The 22772-nt window shown below is 41.5% G+C and overlaps 1 protein-coding gene across 1 annotated transcript in view; it reads left to right on the forward strand.

Annotated features, from left to right (window-relative positions):
* nrxn2a (neurexin 2a) overlaps positions 1–22772 on the forward strand; it is an 833732-nt gene that overhangs the window by 188423 nt on the left and 622537 nt on the right. Inside the window, exon 6 of the mRNA XM_060936298.1 lies at positions 11226–11527. Within this exon, the coding sequence (XP_060792281.1) occupies positions 11226–11527 (302 nt within the window). The remainder of the gene's footprint in view (positions 1–11225; positions 11528–22772) is intronic.

Consider the following 22772-nt stretch of genomic DNA (forward strand, 5'->3'; position numbering starts at 1 on the left):
CACTGAACAGGCTCCTCTGGTTGCTGACGGTGTGCAGAGGGTGACTGGCATCGTCCGTGATGTTCAGTAGTTTGTCCATAGACCTCTTCTCTGCCACTGTCACCAGAGAGTCCAGCTTCATGCCAACCACAGAGCCGGCCCGCCTGATCAGTTTGTCCAGCCTGGATGTGTCCTTCTTGGATGTGCTGCCCTCCCAGCACACCACGGTGTAAAACAGGACACTGGCGACCACAGACTGATAGAACATCCACAGGAGCTTGACCCTAACCCATGACTACATCATCGCTTGTTTACTGCAATGCATTATGGGCAATACCCATAATACAGCTCCGCTATATTGTTTACTTTCACCTTTGTTAAACACTGCATTGCAGGCCTCAATGTTAACTTTTGACTCTTTTTGCCTTGCATGGCAAATGGCCTCAAAAAAATTTTGCCGCCTTTGAATTTCCTTTTGCTCTAAATTTTTCTAGGGTTATAACTGAGTTATTTAGACAAAAGAATATATATATATATATTTTTAAAAAACATTTATTTTTAAGAAAGAATTTATTTCTGCAACAGAAGAACAAGACAAGCCCTGAAAACATGAAACATAAATCACTATCCTATATGTAGGACTTAAGTACGGTACTAGTATATAATACGTCTTTTTATATAGCATTTAGGACACAAAACACACTTTGTTTTGCCAATAACAATGACTAGCAATATTGGAAAGATGAATTATAAAACTAAAAACATTATAAAACAGGGTGGCACGGTGGTGTAGTGGTTAGCGCTGTCGCCTCACAGCAAGAAGGTCCGGGTTCGAGCCCCGGGGCCGGCGAGGGCCTTTCTGTGCGGAGTTTGCATGTTCTCCCCGTGTCCGCGTGGGTTTCCTCCGGGTGCTCCGGTTTCCCCCACAGTCCAAAGACATGCAGGTTAGGTTAACTGGTGACTCTAAATTGACCGTAGGTGTGAATGTGAGTGTGAATGGTTGTCTGTGTCTATGTGTCAGCCCTGTGATGACCTGGCGACTTGTCCAGGGTGTACCCCGCCTTTCGCCCGTAGTCAGCTGGGATAGGCTCCAGCTTGCCTGCGACCCTGTAGAACAGGATAAAGCGGCTAGAGATAATGAGATGAGATGAGATTATAAAACAGGAGTCTGTACTGCAGTACTGTCTTGATGGGCCAATGATAAATAAGGTAAGATATATTTATCTGTGGGATAATTCACTATGTAAATGATATTTACTGTAGAGGGTGTGGTTTACTATTTGAGACTCAAAAGCATGTTTTTCCATTCATTGAATGTATTTACCACTAGCTTTTTTACACACACACACACACACACACACACACACACACACACATATACATACATACATACATATATATATATATATATATATATATATATATATATATATATATATATATATATATATATATATATATGCATGTGGATGTCCTGAAGTCAACCCGGGAAACTGTCGAGGGCACCAGTGACCACTCGTAGTGATGAAAAGCACAAATATGCACGTGTGCCTGAAGCGAGCCAATCAGAATCACCGTTACAAATCAGGAAGAAAAAAACAAAATGGCAATCACAGGGGAGGCAAGGATGCTGGTTAATACGTCTTGTTTTTTCTAACGTACTCACTTGAATATCATTTTTGTGCTTAAAGAAGCTGACCATAGGTGTGCCCGAACTCGCTAAAATATTTCTGCCCGAGCATCTTGGTTGGGCAAATCGGGCATTCAGGCAATGACTGGCATTGAGGCTTGCATTGTCCTGTCTGACCGGTTTTAACCATGCCTAAAGTGAATTGCTGTGTGCCTTACTGTGTGTCCACAACAAAGAGAACACATAATTTGAGCTTTTATCAGCTGCCAGTCGAAGAGAAGAGAAGAAAGAAATGGATAAGTTTAATCCGCAGTGAAAACCTTCGAACTGAATCGAAATGGACAAATGTTTGTAGCTTACATTTCTCTGGTGGGAAAAAGACGTACTTAAACTGTGACCCAGCAATACGTCCATGGTCTGCGGAATGGCCTTTGGTTATAAATGATTATAACAATCGACACTGTTCATCGTCTGAAACTGGCGATATTCGAAAGCCTGTAAAAAAAAAAAACAGAAGCATTCTTCGGCCTTTGCCTCTCAACGTACCGAAGCACTCGGCAGCCGAACGAACCTGTCGGACCGATAAAACTCCCAAACCATGAAGGGTTCTCTTTTGGGTATGTATAATGTTCAGTGTACCTCGCTAGCAGCATTTATTGAAGCAAATCCACTTATACTGAACATGACATGGCAGATCAGTGGGTTTCCAAAGATTTATTTATTTTTTCCTGATATCAAATTTTATTTAACTTAATCACATTATAAATGTTTTGATAAGACATTCTGAGATTTGCTGTTGTTGTACAGTGTGGTAGACTCAGTCAATCTCTAGATTGTACAAATTCTTGTCACTTATGTCTTACCTTCTCACCAAACTTGATTTGGATTCAGATTTTCCTGCTGTAAACCCTCGATATGTTATCCACCTCTTTAAATCACCAATTTCATTGTCTTCCACGATAGAGCACGGCAAAATCATTCCTCTCACATCACCGTCACGTAAAATTAATCTAACATCCGCTATATTGCACAGCTACCGGTCCCGGCTATCCCTCATAATGCATTGCGATAAACAAGTGGTGATGTAGTTATGCTTGGGGGCTATTACTGTTAAAGACTGCATTCGGTACACATCTGCACCGTATCGAAACAGTTCGGTACAAATACGTGTACTGTTATACCCCCTAGTCACTATCACGGTTGGAGCTCTGCTTGCATTCCATGAATTTCACATAATCGTTTGCAGGTAAACAGATATTTTAGTACCGTTCACATTCTTAGATTTTAATACAAATAATTCGAACACTGCCAAAACTTCGTCATCAACTCTTTTGGTCACATTGACACTAAATCGCCCACCAATGAGTTAAGAATTTGTGTGCAGTTTTTGTCCGTGACAACAAAACCAGGCTGAAAATTGTACAGCGCGAAGCCGGCTTTATCTTCATTCATCATCTTCAATTTCTGCATCTTTTTTCCACTTCTATGTGAGGTCAATGTGGATCAAGTGCGCCAATAGGGTTAAGGGCCCAGCAGTGACCCGCTGTTCAGCTTTATTCGGTATGAACACTCACTTTAACAGGAGCACCTATACACTGGCTCGTTCATGCACATATCCAGTCAGCCAATCAAGCAGAGCAATGCATGAAATCATGCAGCTACAGATAAAGAGATTCAGTTAATGTTCACATCAAATATCAGAATGGGGGAAAACCTGTGATCGTAGTGGCACTGACTGTAGCATGGGCTGGTTTCAGTATTTCTGAAACTCCTTGCTGATGAGAGAGGTCAGGGATAATGGTTACAGCAACAAATAAGCACTCTTCTCAACCACGGTGAGCTGAAAGGCATCTCAGATTGCAATGCATTGAATCTTGAAGAAGAACAGGAACCTGAAGCCACAGTGGGCACTGAAATTCGCCAATGGGTCGTCTTCTAGTTGATGACTGAAACGGATAGAAACTGGAAAAAGATCAGATGATGCCTATATACTGTGTATATATATGCCATACCAGTCAAAAGTGGACACACCTTCTAATTCAATGTTTTTTTTTTTATTTATTTTTATGAATTAAAAGACTCTTCATGTCTTAAAGCAGGGGTCACCAAACTTTTTTCTCTGGGGGCCACATTGTCGTTCCTGACTGTGATGGGGGGCCGGGGTTGGGTCAGCTATATAACATAGAATTGTATGACCCAGACAAATATGACCACCAGCAGGCCTCATTGTGTAGTAGAGATTACTAGCCTGGCACAGCCATCCCCACTACTCTATCCCCACTACTCTATCCCCACTACTCTATCCCCACTACTATATCCCCACTACTATATCCCACACTACTATATCCACACTTGATTCCTGGCACATATTTGTTTATCTTTACTAGTGGTTTGCAAAAGTAGCAATCGAGTCTTCACACTTTGTTTTAATTTGAAATACCACAGATATTCCATTTATTTATTTTCTAATAAAAATAACATCAAAGCTGTCAAGGTAAGAAACATCTGCCTAGTTGAGGTGACTGACACTGGCAAAGGTGAGTGGAAAATTATAAATTGTAGGTAGGCCTGTTGATATTATTAATAATAATTGTGTGCAGCACTTAATAAAGGTCAAATAAATAGGCCTATAAAATAAATACATTTAAAAAAACAGTGAAATTATAATATGAGCAATAGATCACAGCAGTTGTGCTGTGTCCTGCACGTCATTGCTCTCATCCATGGCCAAAGCAAAAAACTCGAATTCTGACGCTTTCTCATTCAGCTGGTCATACACGTTGTCCCCCAAATCTTCGGTTCGCCTGGTCATAGTAGGTGCGGAGAGACTCACCGCGTTGAGCGCATCCTTCTTGTCGGGACACACCTCCTCGGCCACAGCAAGCATGCATACTTTAACAAAGTCCCCATCAGTAAACGGCTTTCCATGGGTAGCTAGTAGGTGAGCTACCTTATAGCTAGCTCGGACAGCAGCCTGGTTGATCTGGGTTTGGTGAAGGAATACATTCTGTTGTGCAGCCAGTCCGCATTTCATCCTCCGAATCCTGTCTTCTCTTGTTTGCCCTCGCAAACTAGCATACTCTTTGTGGCGGGTTTCGTAGTGACGACGCAGATTATATTCTTTGAAAACCGACACACTTTCTTTACATACAAGACAAACTGCACGGTCCTTACACTGAACGAAAAAATAATCGGTGGTCCACTGTTTTTTAAAAACTCTGCACACTCTGTCAGCTTTTCGCTGACCGCTAGCCATTTTGCTGTCCTGAACACTGACAGTTCTCTGCGCATGCGCTGCCTGTCACTGCTTGATCGCGAGCATATGACGAAAATTCGGAAAATATGAACAGTTCATTTTATAACTAAATATCAATTTTAATTGTTAAAATCAACAAAATACAAGATGCAGACATGTTATTTGCCAAAAAGCAATTTAAAAAAATAGGCCATGACCACTTTTGGGGATTGCCTCATAGGGCCGGTTCAAGTGATGGGGGGCAGAGGGGCTGGGGGGCCGGTCAAAGGCGGGTGGCGGGCCGGAGTCGGCCCGCGGGCCGTAGTTTGATGACCCCTGTCTTAAAGTATTGATGGATGTCGTTTCTCTTTACTTAGTTGAGCGGTTCATGTATTCGCCCGTAGTCAGCTGGGATAGGCTCCAGCTTGCCTGCGACCCTGTAGAACAGGATAAGTGGCTACAGATAATGGATGGATGGATGGATGGATGGATATAATACACAGGGTTAGTCAAAATTATGTTAACACTTAAATGGTAGAAACCATTTACTCATAAAACATACATCATATGTGCAAGATGATTTACAGGACGGTCTCAACCTGTTCGCCGTCATGTTCAACACACAAAAAACAGCGAGCAACAGGACCATTTAATCTGGCACTCATGGCGTACGTCTATCTGCTGGAGAAAAATAATACAAACTTTTGACTGGTACTGTACATTAAAAAAATGTTAAACCGGCATTGATTTGTGCTGTTGTGAATAATAGTTTCAATTCAATTGAATTTTATTTGCATAATTATCTTAGAACGGACATTGCCACAAAACATTTTAACAGAAATATTAAAATTTCAGATATAAATTTTAAACATACAGATTTTATCCCTTCCCACTTCACACATGTTAACGATTAATGGTGTCTATTTCCATATCTGCAGCTCTGAAAAAAGCTCTTATACAAGATACAGTTTCTCTGTCTGTATCTTGTTCAAATTTCGTGTGTGTGTTTAATTTGCAAAGCAAATGGCTACAGCAGCTGCAGGGCCCGGACTTAATCAGCTGTTGAAATTCCATTCTGAGAGAAGTCTCCATTCCGCCACACTAAAGAGCAACCACAGTGACCGACATGCCAACCACCTGTCTGTCACACACACCCGCATGCGCACACACACGTGAATGAGAGATGAAGTCCTCTCCACACACACGTGTGCGCGCACACACACGGATGGAGGTGAAAGACAGATGAACTTCAGTCCATCTCCCCTCTGTGATTTGGCGGCAGTGTTGTGGGAGGTAGAGGAAGCGCCACTCTAATTGGACATGTCTGTCTCAGTCTCTGCATTTGGACTCAGCTGGCTGGAGCAGGATGAGAGCAAAGAGAGGGCACAGCATTATATTTAAGACAGAAAACCACTGAAAGGGAGTAATAACACTTGTAAGATTACACCTGGCTTGGTTTTGCTCCCACGCCAGACGCACTGCAGTACTGTGCCTGTTTTTCTCTTCACAGAAATGTGGTAGGTTTAGTTAGAAAGGAACTCGGACTATACATCACATTATCTGATCTAATCATATACTGTATGTATGGTGGTCTGGGAAAACCTGGATGTCACTGCGGCTGAATTCTGGCAAAGACACAAAAAAGACTTTCACCAAAACAATAATAATAATAATAATAATAATAATAATATGTTCAATTTAGGGCGGCACGGTGGTGTAATGGTTAGCGCTGTCGCCTCACAGCAAGAAGGTCCGGGTTTATCCTGAGTTTATCCTGTTCTACAGGGTCGCAGGCAAGCTGGAGCCTATCTCAGCTGACTACGGGCGAAAGGCGGGGTACACCCTGGACAAGTCGCCAGGTCATCACAGGGCTGACACATAGACACAGACAACCATTCACACTCACATTCACACCTACGGTCAATTTAGAGTCACCAGTTAACCTAACCTGCATGTCTTTGGACTGTGGGGGAAACCGGAGCACCCGGAGGAAACCCACGCGGACACGGGGAGAACATGCAAACTCCGCACAGAAAGGCCCTCGCCGGCCACGGGGCTCGAACCCGGACCTTCTTGCTATCACAGCGACTTTTGGCAAAAAAAAAAATCTCATTACCAAAAAAGAGGGAGGCCACGAGAATGCATCTCCGAGCATGTAGAGCCCATGATTGCATCTTATGATTGCATGTTTGGATATTGCAGCTCCTAGTTATATTAGAATATATTATATGTTAAGTCTGAACAATATATTAGTAATATATGCCAAAATGGGCGGCACGGTGGTGTAGTGGTTAGCGCTGTCGCCTCACAGCAAGAAGGTCCGGGTTCGAGCCCCGTGGCCGGCGAGGGCCTTTCTGTGCGGAGTTTGCATGTTCTCCCCGCGGGTTTCCTCCGGGTGCTCCGGTTTCCCCCACAGTCCAAAGACATGCAGGTTAGGTTAACTGGTGACTCTAAATTGAGCGTAGGTGTGAATGTGAGTGTGAATGGTTGTCTGTGTCTATGTGTCAGCCCTGTGATGACCTGGTGACTTGTCCAGGGTGTACCCCGCCTTTCGCCCGTAGTCAGCTGGGATAGGCTCCAGCTTGCCTGCGACCCTGTAGAACAGGATAAAGCGGCTAGAGATAATGAGACGAGAATGAGATATATGCCAAAATTTCACCTTATGAAGGGTTTTCCCGGGCTGCCTCATGTGTGTGAAAGGTACGAAAGCAGCCTGTTCACTGACTGCTCTCTGTAACACTATTAATTTGATATTGCTGCTTTTGGGAAGAATGCTAAAATAGTATCGGCACACACCTCGTTTTAGTCTGTTATTCTTGGCAGAGTTTTTTTTTTTTTTACTTTTCCAAAATGACTATTTTCCTTCATACAACAGCTATATAAACAAAGCTCTCAAGTTCCAAAATTAGCATCTATATTGCATATCCCAGCTCTCCTCGCTACTTTCTGCTGATGTTGTTTCAGGTGTGTGAACATTACAAAGTGTGCTTTTGTTTGGAATCTTATCTTAAACACACAACACAACTATTTGCACCTTTTTTGGAGTGCTATTAATTTTTGGCTCTAAACCTGCCTCACATTTCAGTTTGCTTTTCCCTTGGTAATGAAACCGACACTGCAACTTACAGGTTTTTTTTTTCCTCTTTCCAAATAAAAGATTGTTGGTTGAGTCCAATGATACTGTTTACTTGTCTGCTAGATTTGTATGTCCGTATCCAAAGAAACAAGTGCTCCAGCTGTCAAATCCTTCAGGCAGCACATTGTTAAAATAAATGCACTTTTTCTGAAACAAATGCATCTTGTCAAAGTTTAGATCACATCTGACTGGTTACTTTGTCCAAATTGGGGACTCTTCTGTCTTATTCTTTGGCACATTTGCCAAATGAAGCAACGAGAAGGAGTTGTTACACCTCTTGACACTTCTGTGCCAAATTACAGCAGAACTCCTTTTATTTGGCCCATTTTCAAGCTAAACTTAACTAGAGTTGGCTCTCTGTCAAGGCGTAAAAGCAGACAAGATGTACTTTTCCTGCACTCTTTGACTTTAAGGAACTGTGGATAAGATACAGAAGATGGGGTGGGTTTTTTTTCTGTACATGGGTTCTCAGTTCTTACATTGTAAACCTTCATTAAACTCAGAAGGGATGTGCACGTGGGTGGCGGTAGCTCAGCGGTGAAGACACTGGACGTCTGATAGGAAGGTCGTGAGTTTAAATCCTAGCATCACCAAGCTGCCACTGCTGGGCTTTTGAGAAAGGCCCTTAACTCTCAACTGCTCAGTTGTAAAAAGGAGAATTTAAGTTTCTCTGGAAAACAGTATGTGTTAAATTCTGGAAAGGTATCATTTATTAAAGATTTTTGACATTTTTCAGGGCGCTCCAGCTGTAGTAGAGGCAGTTCTCAGTATTTATTCTCTAGTGACACATTGATACGTCGTTGCACGTCTGTAATTTTAAGGTCATGTCTCCATGGTGAAGATGCCTGTTTGTTCGATTTATGCACAATCATTTATTTCTTAACTGATGGTGTGAGTTTGGAGTTCTCCAATTAACATCATACTCGACTTGATAAATATGACATGAACACTGTTTTTGGTTAGTGGTTACAGGTTATACACTTACAGGAGTCCCAGCCTGTAAAACTCTCCAATATCTGTCTGTCTGTCTCTCTGTTTGTCTGTATTAGCATCTATCTATCTATCTATCTATCTATCTATCTATCTATCTATCTATCTATCTATCTATCTATCTATCTATCTATCTATCTATCTATCTATCTATCTATCTATCTATCTATCTAACATTGTAACTGTCTGTCTATAACATTGTGTCTGTCTGTCTGCATTAGTCTGTCTGTTGCTCTGTCTATCGATCTGTCTATCTGTAAGATTGTAACTGTCTGTCTATGACATTGTTTCTCTGTCTGCATTAGTATCTATCTATCTATCTATCTATCTATCTATCTATCTATCTATCTATCTATCTATCTATCTATCTATCTATCTATCTATCTGCATTAGCCTGTGTCAGTCTGTCTGTCTATCTCTGTCTGTTTGCATTAGCATCTATCTATAACATTGTAGCTGTCTGTCTGTCTATAACATTGTGTCTGTCTGCATTAGTCTGTGTCTATCTATCTATCTGTCGACATTGTAACTATCTGTCTGTATGTCTGTTTGCATTAGCCTGTGTCTGTCTATCTATCTGTCTGTTTGCATTAGCCTATCTATCTATCTATCTATCTATCTATCTATCTATCTATCTATCTATCTATCTATCTATCTATCTATCTATCTATCTATCTATCACATTGTAACTGTCTGTCTGTCTATAACATTGTGTGTCTGTCTGTCTGCATTAGTCTGTGTCTGTCTATCAATCTATCTATCTGTTGACATTGTAACTATCTGTCTGTATGTCTGTTTGCATTAGTCTGTCTGTCTGTCTGTCTGTCTGTCTGTCTAACATTGTAACTATCTATCTGTCCATCTGTCTGTTTGCATTAGCCTGTCTGTTTGTCTATCTATCTATCTAGCTGTCTGTCTGTCTGCATTAGTCTATCTATCTATCTATCTATCTATCTATCTATCTATCTATCTATCTATCTATCTATCTATCTGTCTGTCTGTCTGTCTGTCTGTCTGTCTGTCTGTCTAACATTGTAACTATCTATCTGCCCATCTGTATTTGCATTAGCCTGTGTCTGTTTGTCTAGCTAGCTAGCTGTCTGTCTGTCTGCATTAGTCTATCTATCTATCTATCTATCTATCTATCTATCTATCTATCTATCTATCTATCTATCTATCTATCTATCTGTCTGTCTGTCTGTCTGTCTGTCTGTCTGTCTGTCTAACATTGTAACTATCTATCTGTCCATCTGTCTGTTTGCATTAGCCTGTTTGTTTGTCTATCTAGCTATCTAGCTGTCTGTCTGTCTGCATTAGTCTATCTATCTATCTATCTATCTATCTATCTATCTATCTATCTATCTATCTATCTATCTATCTATCTGCCTGTCTGCTTGTCTGTTTACAGTTAGTAGAAAGTTAACGGGTTATGAGAGGAGTTACAGTATAGTTGTGTAGTATAGCTATATTGCAGTTGAACATGATGCTCCTGAATGACTTAAACTCATATTTTTAAGCATTTTGACCACATTTCAAACCTCTCAAAACGAAAACAACTCACATGGTGCGTCACTGCCCACAAACCAGGCATGCAGTCCTCACATTCATTCATTCATTCATTCATTCATTCATTCATATTCAGTAACCCAGTCAAGGTTGCAGTGGATCCGGAGCCTATCCCAGGAACACTGGGTACAAGCCAGGAATGCGTCCTGGAAGGGACACCAATCCATCACAGGACACAAGCCGCACAGTCAGGATTTTATGACGTGCTCACTATCATCACATATTCTTAAAAGTCATCTGACTGGAAGCATTTATTATTCTCTTCGAGTGCTTGTATGTTGCCTGCATGATGAATGAACCCTATTTAACGCTAAAGATGGATGATTTTTTTTTAGCAATGCATATTTGATATAAACTGAGTTATGTGATGCATACATCTGTCATTGTGTTTGCTTTTAATAAGGAACAAGTGACTATTTTTTATGAAATTAAAAGTCTCTCAATCCTAACAGGGCCATTAGGATCATCCATATGCAGTGTGTATAAACATATCAGTGCCCTGCTTTGACTGTGAGAGAATCTTTGACAATGTGTTATGGAGAAGAAGTAACAGCAGCAGAGGAATAAAGGGCAACTCCCTCCATGTTTTTAGCTGCAGCTGTGATCTGAGCATGCCGTTTATCCTAAAACTCATCACTGATTCCTGTCCCTCCATCTCTCTCTCTCTCTCTCTCTCTCTTTGGGTGAAGGGCGAGCTGAGTCAGCAGCCACGTTCAAGGGCAGCGAGTTCTTCAGCTACAACCTGTCCCAGACACCCATCCAGAGCAGCTCGGACGATATCACACTATCGTTCCGTACGGTCCAGCGCAACGGCCTGCTGCTGCACACAGGAAAGGGGGCTGATTACGTCAACCTGTCGCTGAAGAGCGGTGCCGTGTGCCTCGTCATCAACCTGGGCTCAGGTGCCTTCGAAGCTCTGGTGGAGCCAACCGATGGCAAGTTTAACGACAACGTCTGGCATGCCGTGCGCATCGCCCGCAACCTGCGCCAGGTAGAATTATGCTTGGGAATGTTGCAGCATCTTACAGTCTCATACAGTTGCCTATAGCAACTGCATAATATGGTTTTGGCCTTTAAGTTAGCTAGCTTACTAGCAAACGAGACGGAAGCTAAAAGTGATTTTCGACAGTCAGTGTTTCATGCATATCAGTCCCCTGCTTTGACTGTGAGAGAATCTTTGACAGTGTGTCAAAATATATACAATAGCAATGTTGCATATTGAAAATTCACACACATATATTGTATATACACACATATACTATACAGTATAGACAGACTTATACTAGTCAGTCAATCAGGGGACGGAATAATCATAGGTTTATGTCATAAAGTAATCAACATAGACCAGTAATGGTAGCTAGCTGTAGCTAAGAATGCAAGATGCGAGGTAAGTGAAATTGAAAATCATCAGGTTTATTCTAGACTTGGAAGCCAAACACCTTTGCTACAGAATCTGGGAAGTTTCACTGTTATATGTGGCCGTGAACCACCAAACACAGAATATTTCCTATCGCCTGGTGTCAAACGTGCAAGATTATCTTGTTTAATTGCCAAAACAACTCTGGAATTTTCATTCCAGTGATGATACCTTGCTCTGAAAAGCTAACTGTGTTGTTCAAAAAGGTGTTCCTGTTCAAATCCACTGTTTGAAAGTGCATATATATATATATATATATATATATATATATATATATATATATATATATATATATATATATATATACACACACACATATACACACACACACAGTGATATGTAAAAGTTTGGGCACCCCTGGTCAAAATTGCTGTTACTATGAACAGTTAAGCAAGTTGAAGATGAAATGATCTCCAAAAGGCATAAAGTTAAAGATGACTCATTCCCTTTATATTTTAAGCAAAAACAATTTTTTATTTTCATCTTTTACATTTTCAAAATGACAAAAAAGGAAAAGGGCCCGAAGCAAAAGTTTGGGCACCCTGCATGGTTAGTACCTAGTAACACCCCCTTTGGCAAGTATCACAGCTTGTAAACACTTTTTGTAGCCAGCTAATAATCTTTCAGTTCTTACCTGGGGGATTTTCACACATTCGTCCTTGCAAAAAGCTTCCAGTTTGACAAGTTTCTTGGGCTGTCTTGCATGCACTGCTCTTTTGAGAACTATCCACAGATTTTCAATGATGTTTAGGTCAGGGGACTGTGAGGGCCAGGGCAAAACCTTCAGCTTGGGCCTCTTGAGGTATTCCATTGTAGATTTTGAGGCATTTTGGATCATCATCTTATTGTAGGACCCATCCTCTTTTTAACTTCAACTTTTTTACAGATGGTGTGATGTTTGCTTCCAGAATTTGCTGGTATTAATTCGAATCCATGCTTCCCTCGACCAGTGAAATGTGCCCTGTGCCACTGGCTGCAACACAACCCCAAAGCATGATCGACCCACACCCATGCTTCAGAGTTGGAGAGGCTTTCTTTTCCTGGAATTTGGCACCCTTTCTTCTCCAAACATACCTTTGCACATTGTGGCCAAAAAGTTCTATTTTGATTTCATCAGTCCACAGGACTTGTTTCCAAAATGCATCAGGCTTATTTAGATGTTCATTTGCAAACTTCAGACGCTGAAGTTTGTGGCTAGGATGCAGAAAAGGTTTTCTTCTGATGACTCTCCCATGAAGGTCATATTTGTTCAGGTGCCGCTGCATAGAAGAACAGTGCACCACCACTCCAGGGTCTGCTAAATCTTTCTGAAGGTCTTTTGCAGTCAAACAGGGGGTTTTATTTGCCTTTCTAGCAATCCAACGAGCAGTTGTTTCAGAAAGTTTTCTTCATCTTCCAGATCTCACCTTGATCTCCACTGTTTCTGTTAACTGCCATTTCTTAATAACATTACGATCTGAGGAAACAGCGACCTGAAAACACTTTGCTACATTCTTGTAGCCTTCTCCTGCTTTGAGAGCATTTTATAATTCAGAATGCAAGGGAGTTGCTTAGAGGAGCCCATGGCTGTTGATTTTAGGGAGAAGTTTGAGGAGTCAGATAATTTATACAGTTTTAAAATCTGTATCATCGGACCTTTCCTAACGAAGAATTTGAACAAACCACAGCTCAATAAGCTAATTAAGGTTCTGGAACCTTGGTAAAAGTTACCTGAGAACTCAAATGTATTGGGGTGCCCAAACTTTCGCATGGTGTTCCTTTTCTTTTTTCACTCGCCGATTGTACAAAACAAAAATAATACACAAATCTTTCAGAAAACGCTGAAAAGAAAATGTGTCGTCTTTACCTTTATGCCTTTTGGTGATCAGTTCATCTTCTGCTCACTTAACTATTCACAGTAACAGACATTTTAAGTAAGGGTGCCCAAACTTTTGCATGCCACTCTGTATATATATATATATATATATATATATATATATATATATATATATATATATATATGGAAGTGTGGAGAACCTAATCGTGATCCTGAAGCTTGTGGCCAGAAAAGTGTCCATGGAGGATCTGAAGCTGAGATGGCACAAATGTGGAAAATAGCAGCATATCAATACACACACATTTGTAATGCTAATTTAACTATATTTATTAAAAAAATAAATAAACCTTCAAGATATCACATCTGCATAGACAGAGGAAGGATATCTGGTTTAGAATTCCATTTGTGTCACTATCTAGATATAGTATTTGGCCATTTTTTTCTAAGCATGACAGACCATACATAGAGTAAGACATGTTATTCGTGGAAATTGATCGCCGCCCACCAAAGATGAGTGACCGGTGATTTTAAACTGGCAGAAAGCAATAAATTAAAAATAAAAAAATTAGTGCTGTCAAAAATGTTGCGTTATTAATGCGTTAACTTGACTCAATTTTAACGGCGATAATTTTTTTATCACGAGATTAATGCTCTGTGACATGATGTAGGTTTTTCATAAGCTTTTGAAACTGCCAGGAACTTGGAACAGAGACTTTGCTTAGAAAAACGATAGCAGCTAGACTGTAATGTCACGCCCCGCACAGCCAGAGTCCTCTGCCCCCCCCCAAGAATCAGCGCGGGCAGGGCGTGCTAGTAGAGATGGGATTTATGGCTCTTTGATGGGATCCGCATCTTTGTGATCCATTCTTTGAAAAGAGCCGTTCAAAAGACTGGCTCATTTGGCTCTTTTTAAATATTTATTCAGTTTTAAGAAGACAGCGTCTAAAGAAGCCAGATCCCTCTGAACTGTAAACTCAATGCTATCCCAGAAATCCTTCCTGTAATATGCAAATTTGGCCGCCTCTGATTGGACAGCACGACGCATCAACAGGCAGAAAGTGTAAAAGTACAAAATGTGTTAAGTGAGCTGAAACAGTAAAGATCAGATTCAATGCAATATTTATCAACGAACAACTTAAAGTTAATATAATAGTGTACTTTATATTATAATCAAGCATGTCAAGCCTACCGTCACTGTGTAACCTGTCTCTCTGATTAGAGTTGTAAACTAACTCAAGCAGTAGATCACTTCACTCATGGTTCTTTTGCTAGCCCCGGTGCTTGGCTTAGGTTTCACTTTGCAGTGGCTGTGTCAAGATGTGTTATGCTTTGCAATAAAAAAAAAACATTGGTACAAAGCAAGCCCATTCACTTTTTTATGCTGATAAGAGAATTACAATGGTTTTTCATGTGACAAAAATGTGTGATTAAATTGCGATTAATCACGAGTTAACTATGACAGTCGCGACATTAATCGCGATTAAATATTTTAATCGCTTGACAGCACTAAAAAAAATTCATTTGGTCCTCCATTTTAGTCTTTAGGTTCTCATGTCCGATCTTCTATTCCCACCTCAATTATTCCTGTTTTGGAAGGAGATGGAAATTGCAAATTACTACAATGACAGCAGCAGGTATCGGAATAGAGAGCGCGATTCAGAGCTGCATGGAGTTTGCAGGCATAGCTGCACACACAGTTGTTTCTGACATTTATCACCATCCATGTTCAGACTTCCAGCGCAGTACAGCTGTTGACCACAGTAGGCTGCATTTTGCACACACAGTGCAAGCGTGTGTGTGTGTGTGTGTGTGTGTGCGCGTGTTGATCACATGACTCCGTAGCCAGCCGGATGCTTGTGGCTGGAGCTGTGTTGTGTGTGATAGAGACGGACTGTGTGAGGTTTTGGCTTAATTGGGATCAGATGGCCTCACAGGTGCTCCAGTTCAGCAAGACTACAGGCTGTTTTGGATGGAGTCCACCTAATAGCATCCATGTGCTCATGGAGACTCGGGGGTAAAAGAGGTAATAGCTAATGCTGTTCTCAGAAACTGCTTTCATTTATGGCCCGACATGAGAAGCAGCACAAATACTTCATCCAGCATGTATGTTCAGCCACTGTAAAAGTTTGGGCTGTTAGAGCTCTGGAGGATTCTTTCCCTCAAACTATACATGAGCATCAATGACAAAGCGCAATCAGTCACTTTAAAGGAGCTAGGCTTGTGGAAAATAATGAAAGCTAGCCAAGTGGAGGAGTGACACACATTCTGATTAAGTAAAACATCAAGGATTCTTTGGATAGTTTAGGGCTTTAAATGTACGGTAGACTTCAAGAGCAGAGCAGAAACAGTGATCTTTAAAAGCATACACATGAAGTCAAAGTAAAAAAAAAAATTTAAATCCATGTTATGTCAAGAAACGAAGTAAAGAGAAATGACAGTCCATCATTACTTTAAGACATGAAGTGACTTTTAATTAATAAAAATGAAGAAAACCATTGAATTAGAAGGTGTGTCCAGACTTTTGACTGTTACTGTGTATGTTCCTCCCCTTAGACTACTAGACTCGTTCTTTCTCAAGTCAAGTTTAGTTGTATAGTGCGTTTAACAATAGACATTGTTGCAAAGCAGCTTTACGGAATTTTAGGCCAAGTTTACATTAGACCGTATCTGTCTTGTTTTCTTCGCGGATGCACTGTCCGTTTACATTAAAACGCCTGGAAACGCCGGGAAACAGGAATCCGCCAGGGTCCACGTATTCAATCCAGATCGTGTCTGGTCCGGTGCTGTGTAAACATTGAGAATACGCGGATACGCTGTGCTGAGCTCTAGCTGGCGTCGTCATTGGACAACGTCACTGTGACATCCACCTTCCTGATTCGCTGGCGTTGGTCATGTGACGCGACTGCTGAAAAACGGCGCGGACTTCCGCCTTGTATCACCTTTCATTAAAGAGTATAAAAGTATGAAAATACTGCAAATACTGATGCAAATACTGCCCATTGTGTAGTTATGATTGTCTTTAGGCTTGCCATCCTTCCACTTGGAAGTGGTAAGTGACGCGCATGCCCGATATGCACTGGGATCACACACACAGCGGCTCAGTCCCGAATCACTGCTCGTGCGCTTCACTCGCGCGCTCTGTGAGCTGCGCAGGGCCGGAGTGCGCACCCTCCAGAGGGCACTCGCTGTTCAGGGCGGAGTGATTTGGAGCGCAGGATGCCTGCGGAACCGAGCATATCCGCGTATTGGCGTTGCTGTGTGCACGGGAATCGTGTATTGGCGTTGCTGTGTGCACGCGAATCGTTTTAAAAACGTTAATCTGATGATCCGCTGATACGGTCTAATGTAAACCCCACCTTAGTGGCTTTAAACGTGAGCGAATTTTATCCCTAATCTATCCCCAATGAGCAAGCCTGTGGCGATGGTGGCAAGGAAAAACTCCCTCAGACGACATGAGGAAGAAACCTCGAGAGGAACCAGACTCAAAAGGGAACCCATCCTCATTTGGGTGATAACAGATAGCGTGATTATAACATTTTAACAGTTTTAACATGAAGTCTGTTTTGCTGAAGTTATAAACTGTTCATTGATGGAAACTTGAGTGCAAAACTGTTCATGACAACTGCAGTCCTAAAGTTAGCAAGTCGACTGTAGTCCTCAGCCATAAAAGCATTACTGTAAGTGTCCAGAGCGTCTTCCAAGCGTCTTCTGGGTTCGAACCTCACGGCCAACGGGGGCCTTTCTGTGTGGAGTTTGAATGTTCTCCCTGTGTCTGCGTAGGTTCCCCCCACAGTTCAAAGACATCTAGACTACGTTCAGACTGCACCCTGAAACGACCCATATCCGATTTTTTTGCCCATATGCGACCTGTATCCGATTTGTTATTGACAATCTGAACGACACAGATCCGATTTTTCCACATGCGACCCAGGCCGCTTGGATATGTGGTCCTAAATCCGATGCATATCCGATATTTTCACATGCGACTGCAGTCTGACCGGACAGGTCGCATTCATGCGACCTACACGTCATCAACAAGAGACAAACGTCACTATTCTGCGTTGGCTAATCCCGCCTCTTTGGTGGAAAACAACAACATTTGTACAGTTTTCAGAATTTAAATAGACTTTTATAGAATTGATCAAGCTAATGGTGGATTTGGTAGGGACCTGGATGTTGATCTGTTAGCCTGATTAAATAAAACAGTTTCTATAACTGATTTATAACTTAAACCATCCTGTATTACAAGATTATAAGATTGTTCTGGAAATTTCCAGTAATTTGACACCTTCGGTCTCATTAGTCTGCTGCCCACATTAATCAGATTATTGTGTGAGTTCCGCCGCCGCCACAAAAACCACATCGCCAGGTCTCGCCTCATCTCCATAGCAAACTGCACTGGTGTTTCTGCACCTTGAGCCAGCGCTGAGAGAAGTTGCAGAATTCAGCTGGCTATAAACAATCTAAATAAATATTTATAAAAATGTAGAAAAAGTTTATTAATATGACGAAATAAATATGTGCAAATTATTAAGCCTGAATTAAGAGTTTGGTAATACAGCGGCCGTATCCCAAATGACTGCCTACTGAAGCTCGAGTGCACTATATAGAGTTTAAAAATCCATTACTTCCTAGTAACATGTAGTGCACTTATATAGAAATTAGAGAGACATTTAGGAGTCAACCCTCGTTACCAGGCTACACGTTTTCATTTCAGTTCAGAAACAAAAACACACACGAGACCTCACACTTTAACACTAACCAGATAATTAAACAAACAAACAAAAAATCATTAAACATGAAGAGTGCACTTTTTTTTGTTTACGTATTACGTAGATGTGCTTATTACGTGTCAATTTGCGCATACGGGACGCTTTTGGGTCGTTTTCCGTTCATATTGGAGATCGCATACAAGTCTAATATAATTGGTAATGTGAACGGCCTAACAAAAAAATCGGATTTCACAACAAATCAGATATGGGTCGTTTCAGGTTGCGGTCTGAACGTAGTGATAGAGTAGGTAAAATACCCAGCCACTGGGTTGTACAAGCCAGTGGGGTTGTGCATACTTAGTACTGGTCCCAAACCCAGATAGACTGGGGAGGGTTGCATCAGGAAGGGCATCTGGTGTAAAACCTATGCCAAATCAAATATGAGGAACAGATCTGCTGTGGTGACACACCCTAATGGGAGCAGCTGAAAGAAGAAGAAGAAAAAGATCTACCATAGTAATGTAGACCTCTGCTGCCCAGGAGATTCTGAATCATGGATCGATCCAGGAGCAAACAATCACTGACACAGCTGTTCAGAGATGTTTCTCGGTTTATTGTAGGACAAACATGAGTATACAGCGGTGCTTGAAAGTTTGTGAACCCTTTAGAATGTTCTATATTTCTGCATAAATATGACCTAAAACATCATCAGATTTTCACACAAGGCCTAAAAGTAAATAAAGAGAACCAGGGGCGTGTTTAGCCTATTTTTGGGGGTGCTCAAGCACCCCCAAAAACGAGCTCAGCACCCTCAAAAACACTGCTTTTGGACGTAATTTTCAGAAATAAGTGCCCTTGCGCACTGCGCAATGAATGTGTGCACGTTCTTGAATTCACCTGTTACGTGATAGTTCTATGATCAGTAAAATACCTCTCTTCCTTGCGTCCCCTCTGATTGGGTTGCCTGTCCGCGCGAGTGCTTGCTACGACATGGTGTTTTTTTTTAACTGGATTCCACGCCGATGAGGAACTCGAAGTAGCACCTGAGTATTACTGGCATAGCGAGATGTGAAGGTACGGACTGGAGTTACAATTGTTAAACACAACACAATAATATGCATAATGCAATATTGATGTTCCCTGCTGTATGAACAGAATGATAAAAGCGACATTTATCATCCATATCGAGATACTTTTGTGCAGAGCTGTACAAGTGCTACGGTGCTAGACCACCGTGTGTTAGTCAATTTTATTTAATCTAACATATCGTTTACTAATGTAAACTAATGTAAAATCATAATAATACACACTATTATTACACAATACACAATAACACATTAATTAACAATTACCACTGTTCAAAATGAATAGCTCCAACATTACAAATGCAGTAGTAGGTCTTGTTTAGTTAAAAATATAACGTAAATGTGTCAGTGGTTGTAAATGTGTAGATATCATAGTTTATTGGGTCAGCTTCTGTTAAAACATTGCATAAGTCTAGTCTTGTCTAGTCTAGTCTTCTTGTCTAGTTAAGTCTAGTCTAAATGCGGAATAAACGTGGAAACACTGTCGTTCAAGCCAGGTGCCTCTGTCAGCTCTGGGGGGGCTAAGCACCCCCAAAGATCAGATGCTAGAATCGCCCCTGAAGAGAACCCAGTTAAACAAATGAGACAAAAAATATTATATTTGGTTATTTATTTATTGAGGAAAATGATCCAATATTACATATCAGTGAGTGGCAAAAGTATGTGAACCTCTAGGATTAGCAGCTAATTTGAAGGTGAAATTAGAGTCAGGTGTTTTCAATCAATGGGATGGCAATCAGGTGTGAGTGGCCACCCTGTTTTATTTAAAGGGCACCTTGCATCGTTTTTTCATTAATAGTGCGGTGGTCTCTAGTATGAATGAATGCCCTGCGAGCCGGTTTTGGTGAAAAAAATGCTGTGGTTCTCCTGTTTCAGGCTGTTCTAGTTTGGTGGAGGAGTGGGTGGCGGGAGAACGACAGGATTTCAGCCCTTAATTCATGAATATTCATGACATGTAAACGTGTTACCTCTGATTGGCTAACAGCACTGTGACGCTACCTCCAGTGGGTCAGAACAAGCGGATGTGGGTGTCTTTGTAAAAACTGTTTTGATTGGCTATTATGGTCTCGACATCGATGTTTTGACCAATAACAATGTAGAAAACACGAATTTTACATCACATTCAACGAGATTTAAACGAGACTAAAGATGGCGAATTACACATAATGTGTCAACATCGTTGGAGTTAATAAAGTTTGAACAGCATGAAGGAACATACCTCAACCCCCCGAAATTAATAAAAAAAATTCTCAATGGATTTGGCATATTCAGTAGTCATGAGGCAATACAAGCAGTCAGATACTGAACAACATTTTATTGGCTGTTGTGTGTATCACTCCTGTTTTAAACAAAATAAAATTGAATGTTATAGAGTTTCAAATATGAAAAAGAAAACAAATTACAGCTGTTTAGTGTTTTTAGCGTTAATAATAACCTGTCTCTCGCAGTCCTCTTCCTCCGCCTCAGCCATCTTGCTAAGCTAGTGCTCTCTCGACTGGCGTGCAGCTACAGACTGCGCATGTCTGTGATGTTGCTCCGGAAATGCCCACGGAAGTTTTTTTTAATTTTTTTAATACGCTGAATCAATCTGGCATGTTGCCGAATCGATGCTGAATCATCCATGCCCCGCATTGCGATGCATTGCCGAATCGATTATTGTTGACACCACTAGTCGATTGTCTTGACTACAGATCCAAGTATTAAAAACAACCTCGAAGCAAAACCACTACTGAAGGCACCGAAGTTTGAAAAGTCACTGTGGTTGAAATGATCAGAACACAGTACTTATGTTGCATTATACTTTGCTGGTGGTGTTCCAAAGATAAATTCCAACCATTTCTTCTTCACCTCTTCTATCTTGCAGCGTTGCTCCACTTAGGTTTCGTTTCTATCGGCAGCTCCAGCCCAACTTTGGACGCTTGTAACTCTCACAGGGGAGGTCCCAGCCTCCCCAAACTTGGCAGCCAGCGACCTCTGCCCTCTCCCCAACGAACCAGCGCTGCCAGGGTGGGCTAGCCCTGTGCCTCGGGACGTACTTCGCCCCGAGGCGAGCCGCGGCGCTCCGCTTAGGTTTTGTTTCTGTCGGCAGCTCCAGCCCGACTTTGAACGCTCATAACTCGCGCAGGGGAGGTCCCAGCCTCCCCAAACATGCAACGTTGATGTGTTACTGCCACACAGGCACGAACTTGTCCAGACATGTTTTCAACTTGCTGTTAGGTCCTCTTCGTTAAATAACACAGGCACGAACTTGTCCAGACATGTTTTCAGCTTGCTGTTAGGTCCTCTTCGTGAGCTACTGACGAGATGGGCTCTGCTATCTCTCCTCACACTTAAATCCGAATTTTCTTCCCGTGGGTGGTCGCAAGCCAAGGTGGGCGAGGCCATGAATACTAATTTTCGAAGTGATGTAACTTCGTATGGCTTTTTCTGATCCGCTCGTTTTTCCGACTGTTTTCTTTCATTAGCTAATACAGGGAATGGGAGTAGAATTACATTTTCACATGTGGCATGCATATGCAACTCGGAGTGAACTATGGTATTTCAAAAAGAGCCAGTATTAAACGTTTTTGGTGGAAGGGCACCTTTAAAGAACAGGGATCTATCAAAGTCTGATCTTCACAACACGTTTGTGGAAGTGGATCATGGCACGAACAAAGGAGATTTCTGAGGACCTCAGAATGTTTTGGAATGGCCAAGTCAAAGTCCTGACCTTAATCCAATCGAAATGCTGTGGAAGGGCCTGAAACGAGCAGTTCATGTGAGGAAACCCACCAACATCCCAGAGTTGAAGCTGTTCTGTATGGAGGAACGGGCTAAAATTCCTCCAAGCCGGTGTGCAGGACTGATCAACAGTTACCGGAAACGTTTAGTTGCAGTTATTGCTGCACAAGGGGGTCACACCAGATACTGAAAGCAAAGGTTCGCATACTTTTGCCACTCAGAGATATGTAATATTGGATGATTTTCCTCAATAAATAAATGACCAAGTATGATATTTTTGTCTCATTTGTTTAACCGGGTTCTCTTTATTTACTTTTAGGACTTGTGTGAAAATCTGATGATGTTTTAGGTCATATTTAGGCAGAAATATCGAAAATTCTAAAGGGTTCACAAACGTTCAAGCACCACTGTATATCCGCATTCAAAAGTGTGTGTGCGTGATTAACAAAGCTAAATTATCTATGTAGGACAAGATAAGTAAATGG

This window comes from Neoarius graeffei, chromosome 12, assembly GCF_027579695.1.
Source record: "Neoarius graeffei isolate fNeoGra1 chromosome 12, fNeoGra1.pri, whole genome shotgun sequence".
Taxonomy (NCBI): Eukaryota; Metazoa; Chordata; class Actinopteri; order Siluriformes; family Ariidae; genus Neoarius; species Neoarius graeffei.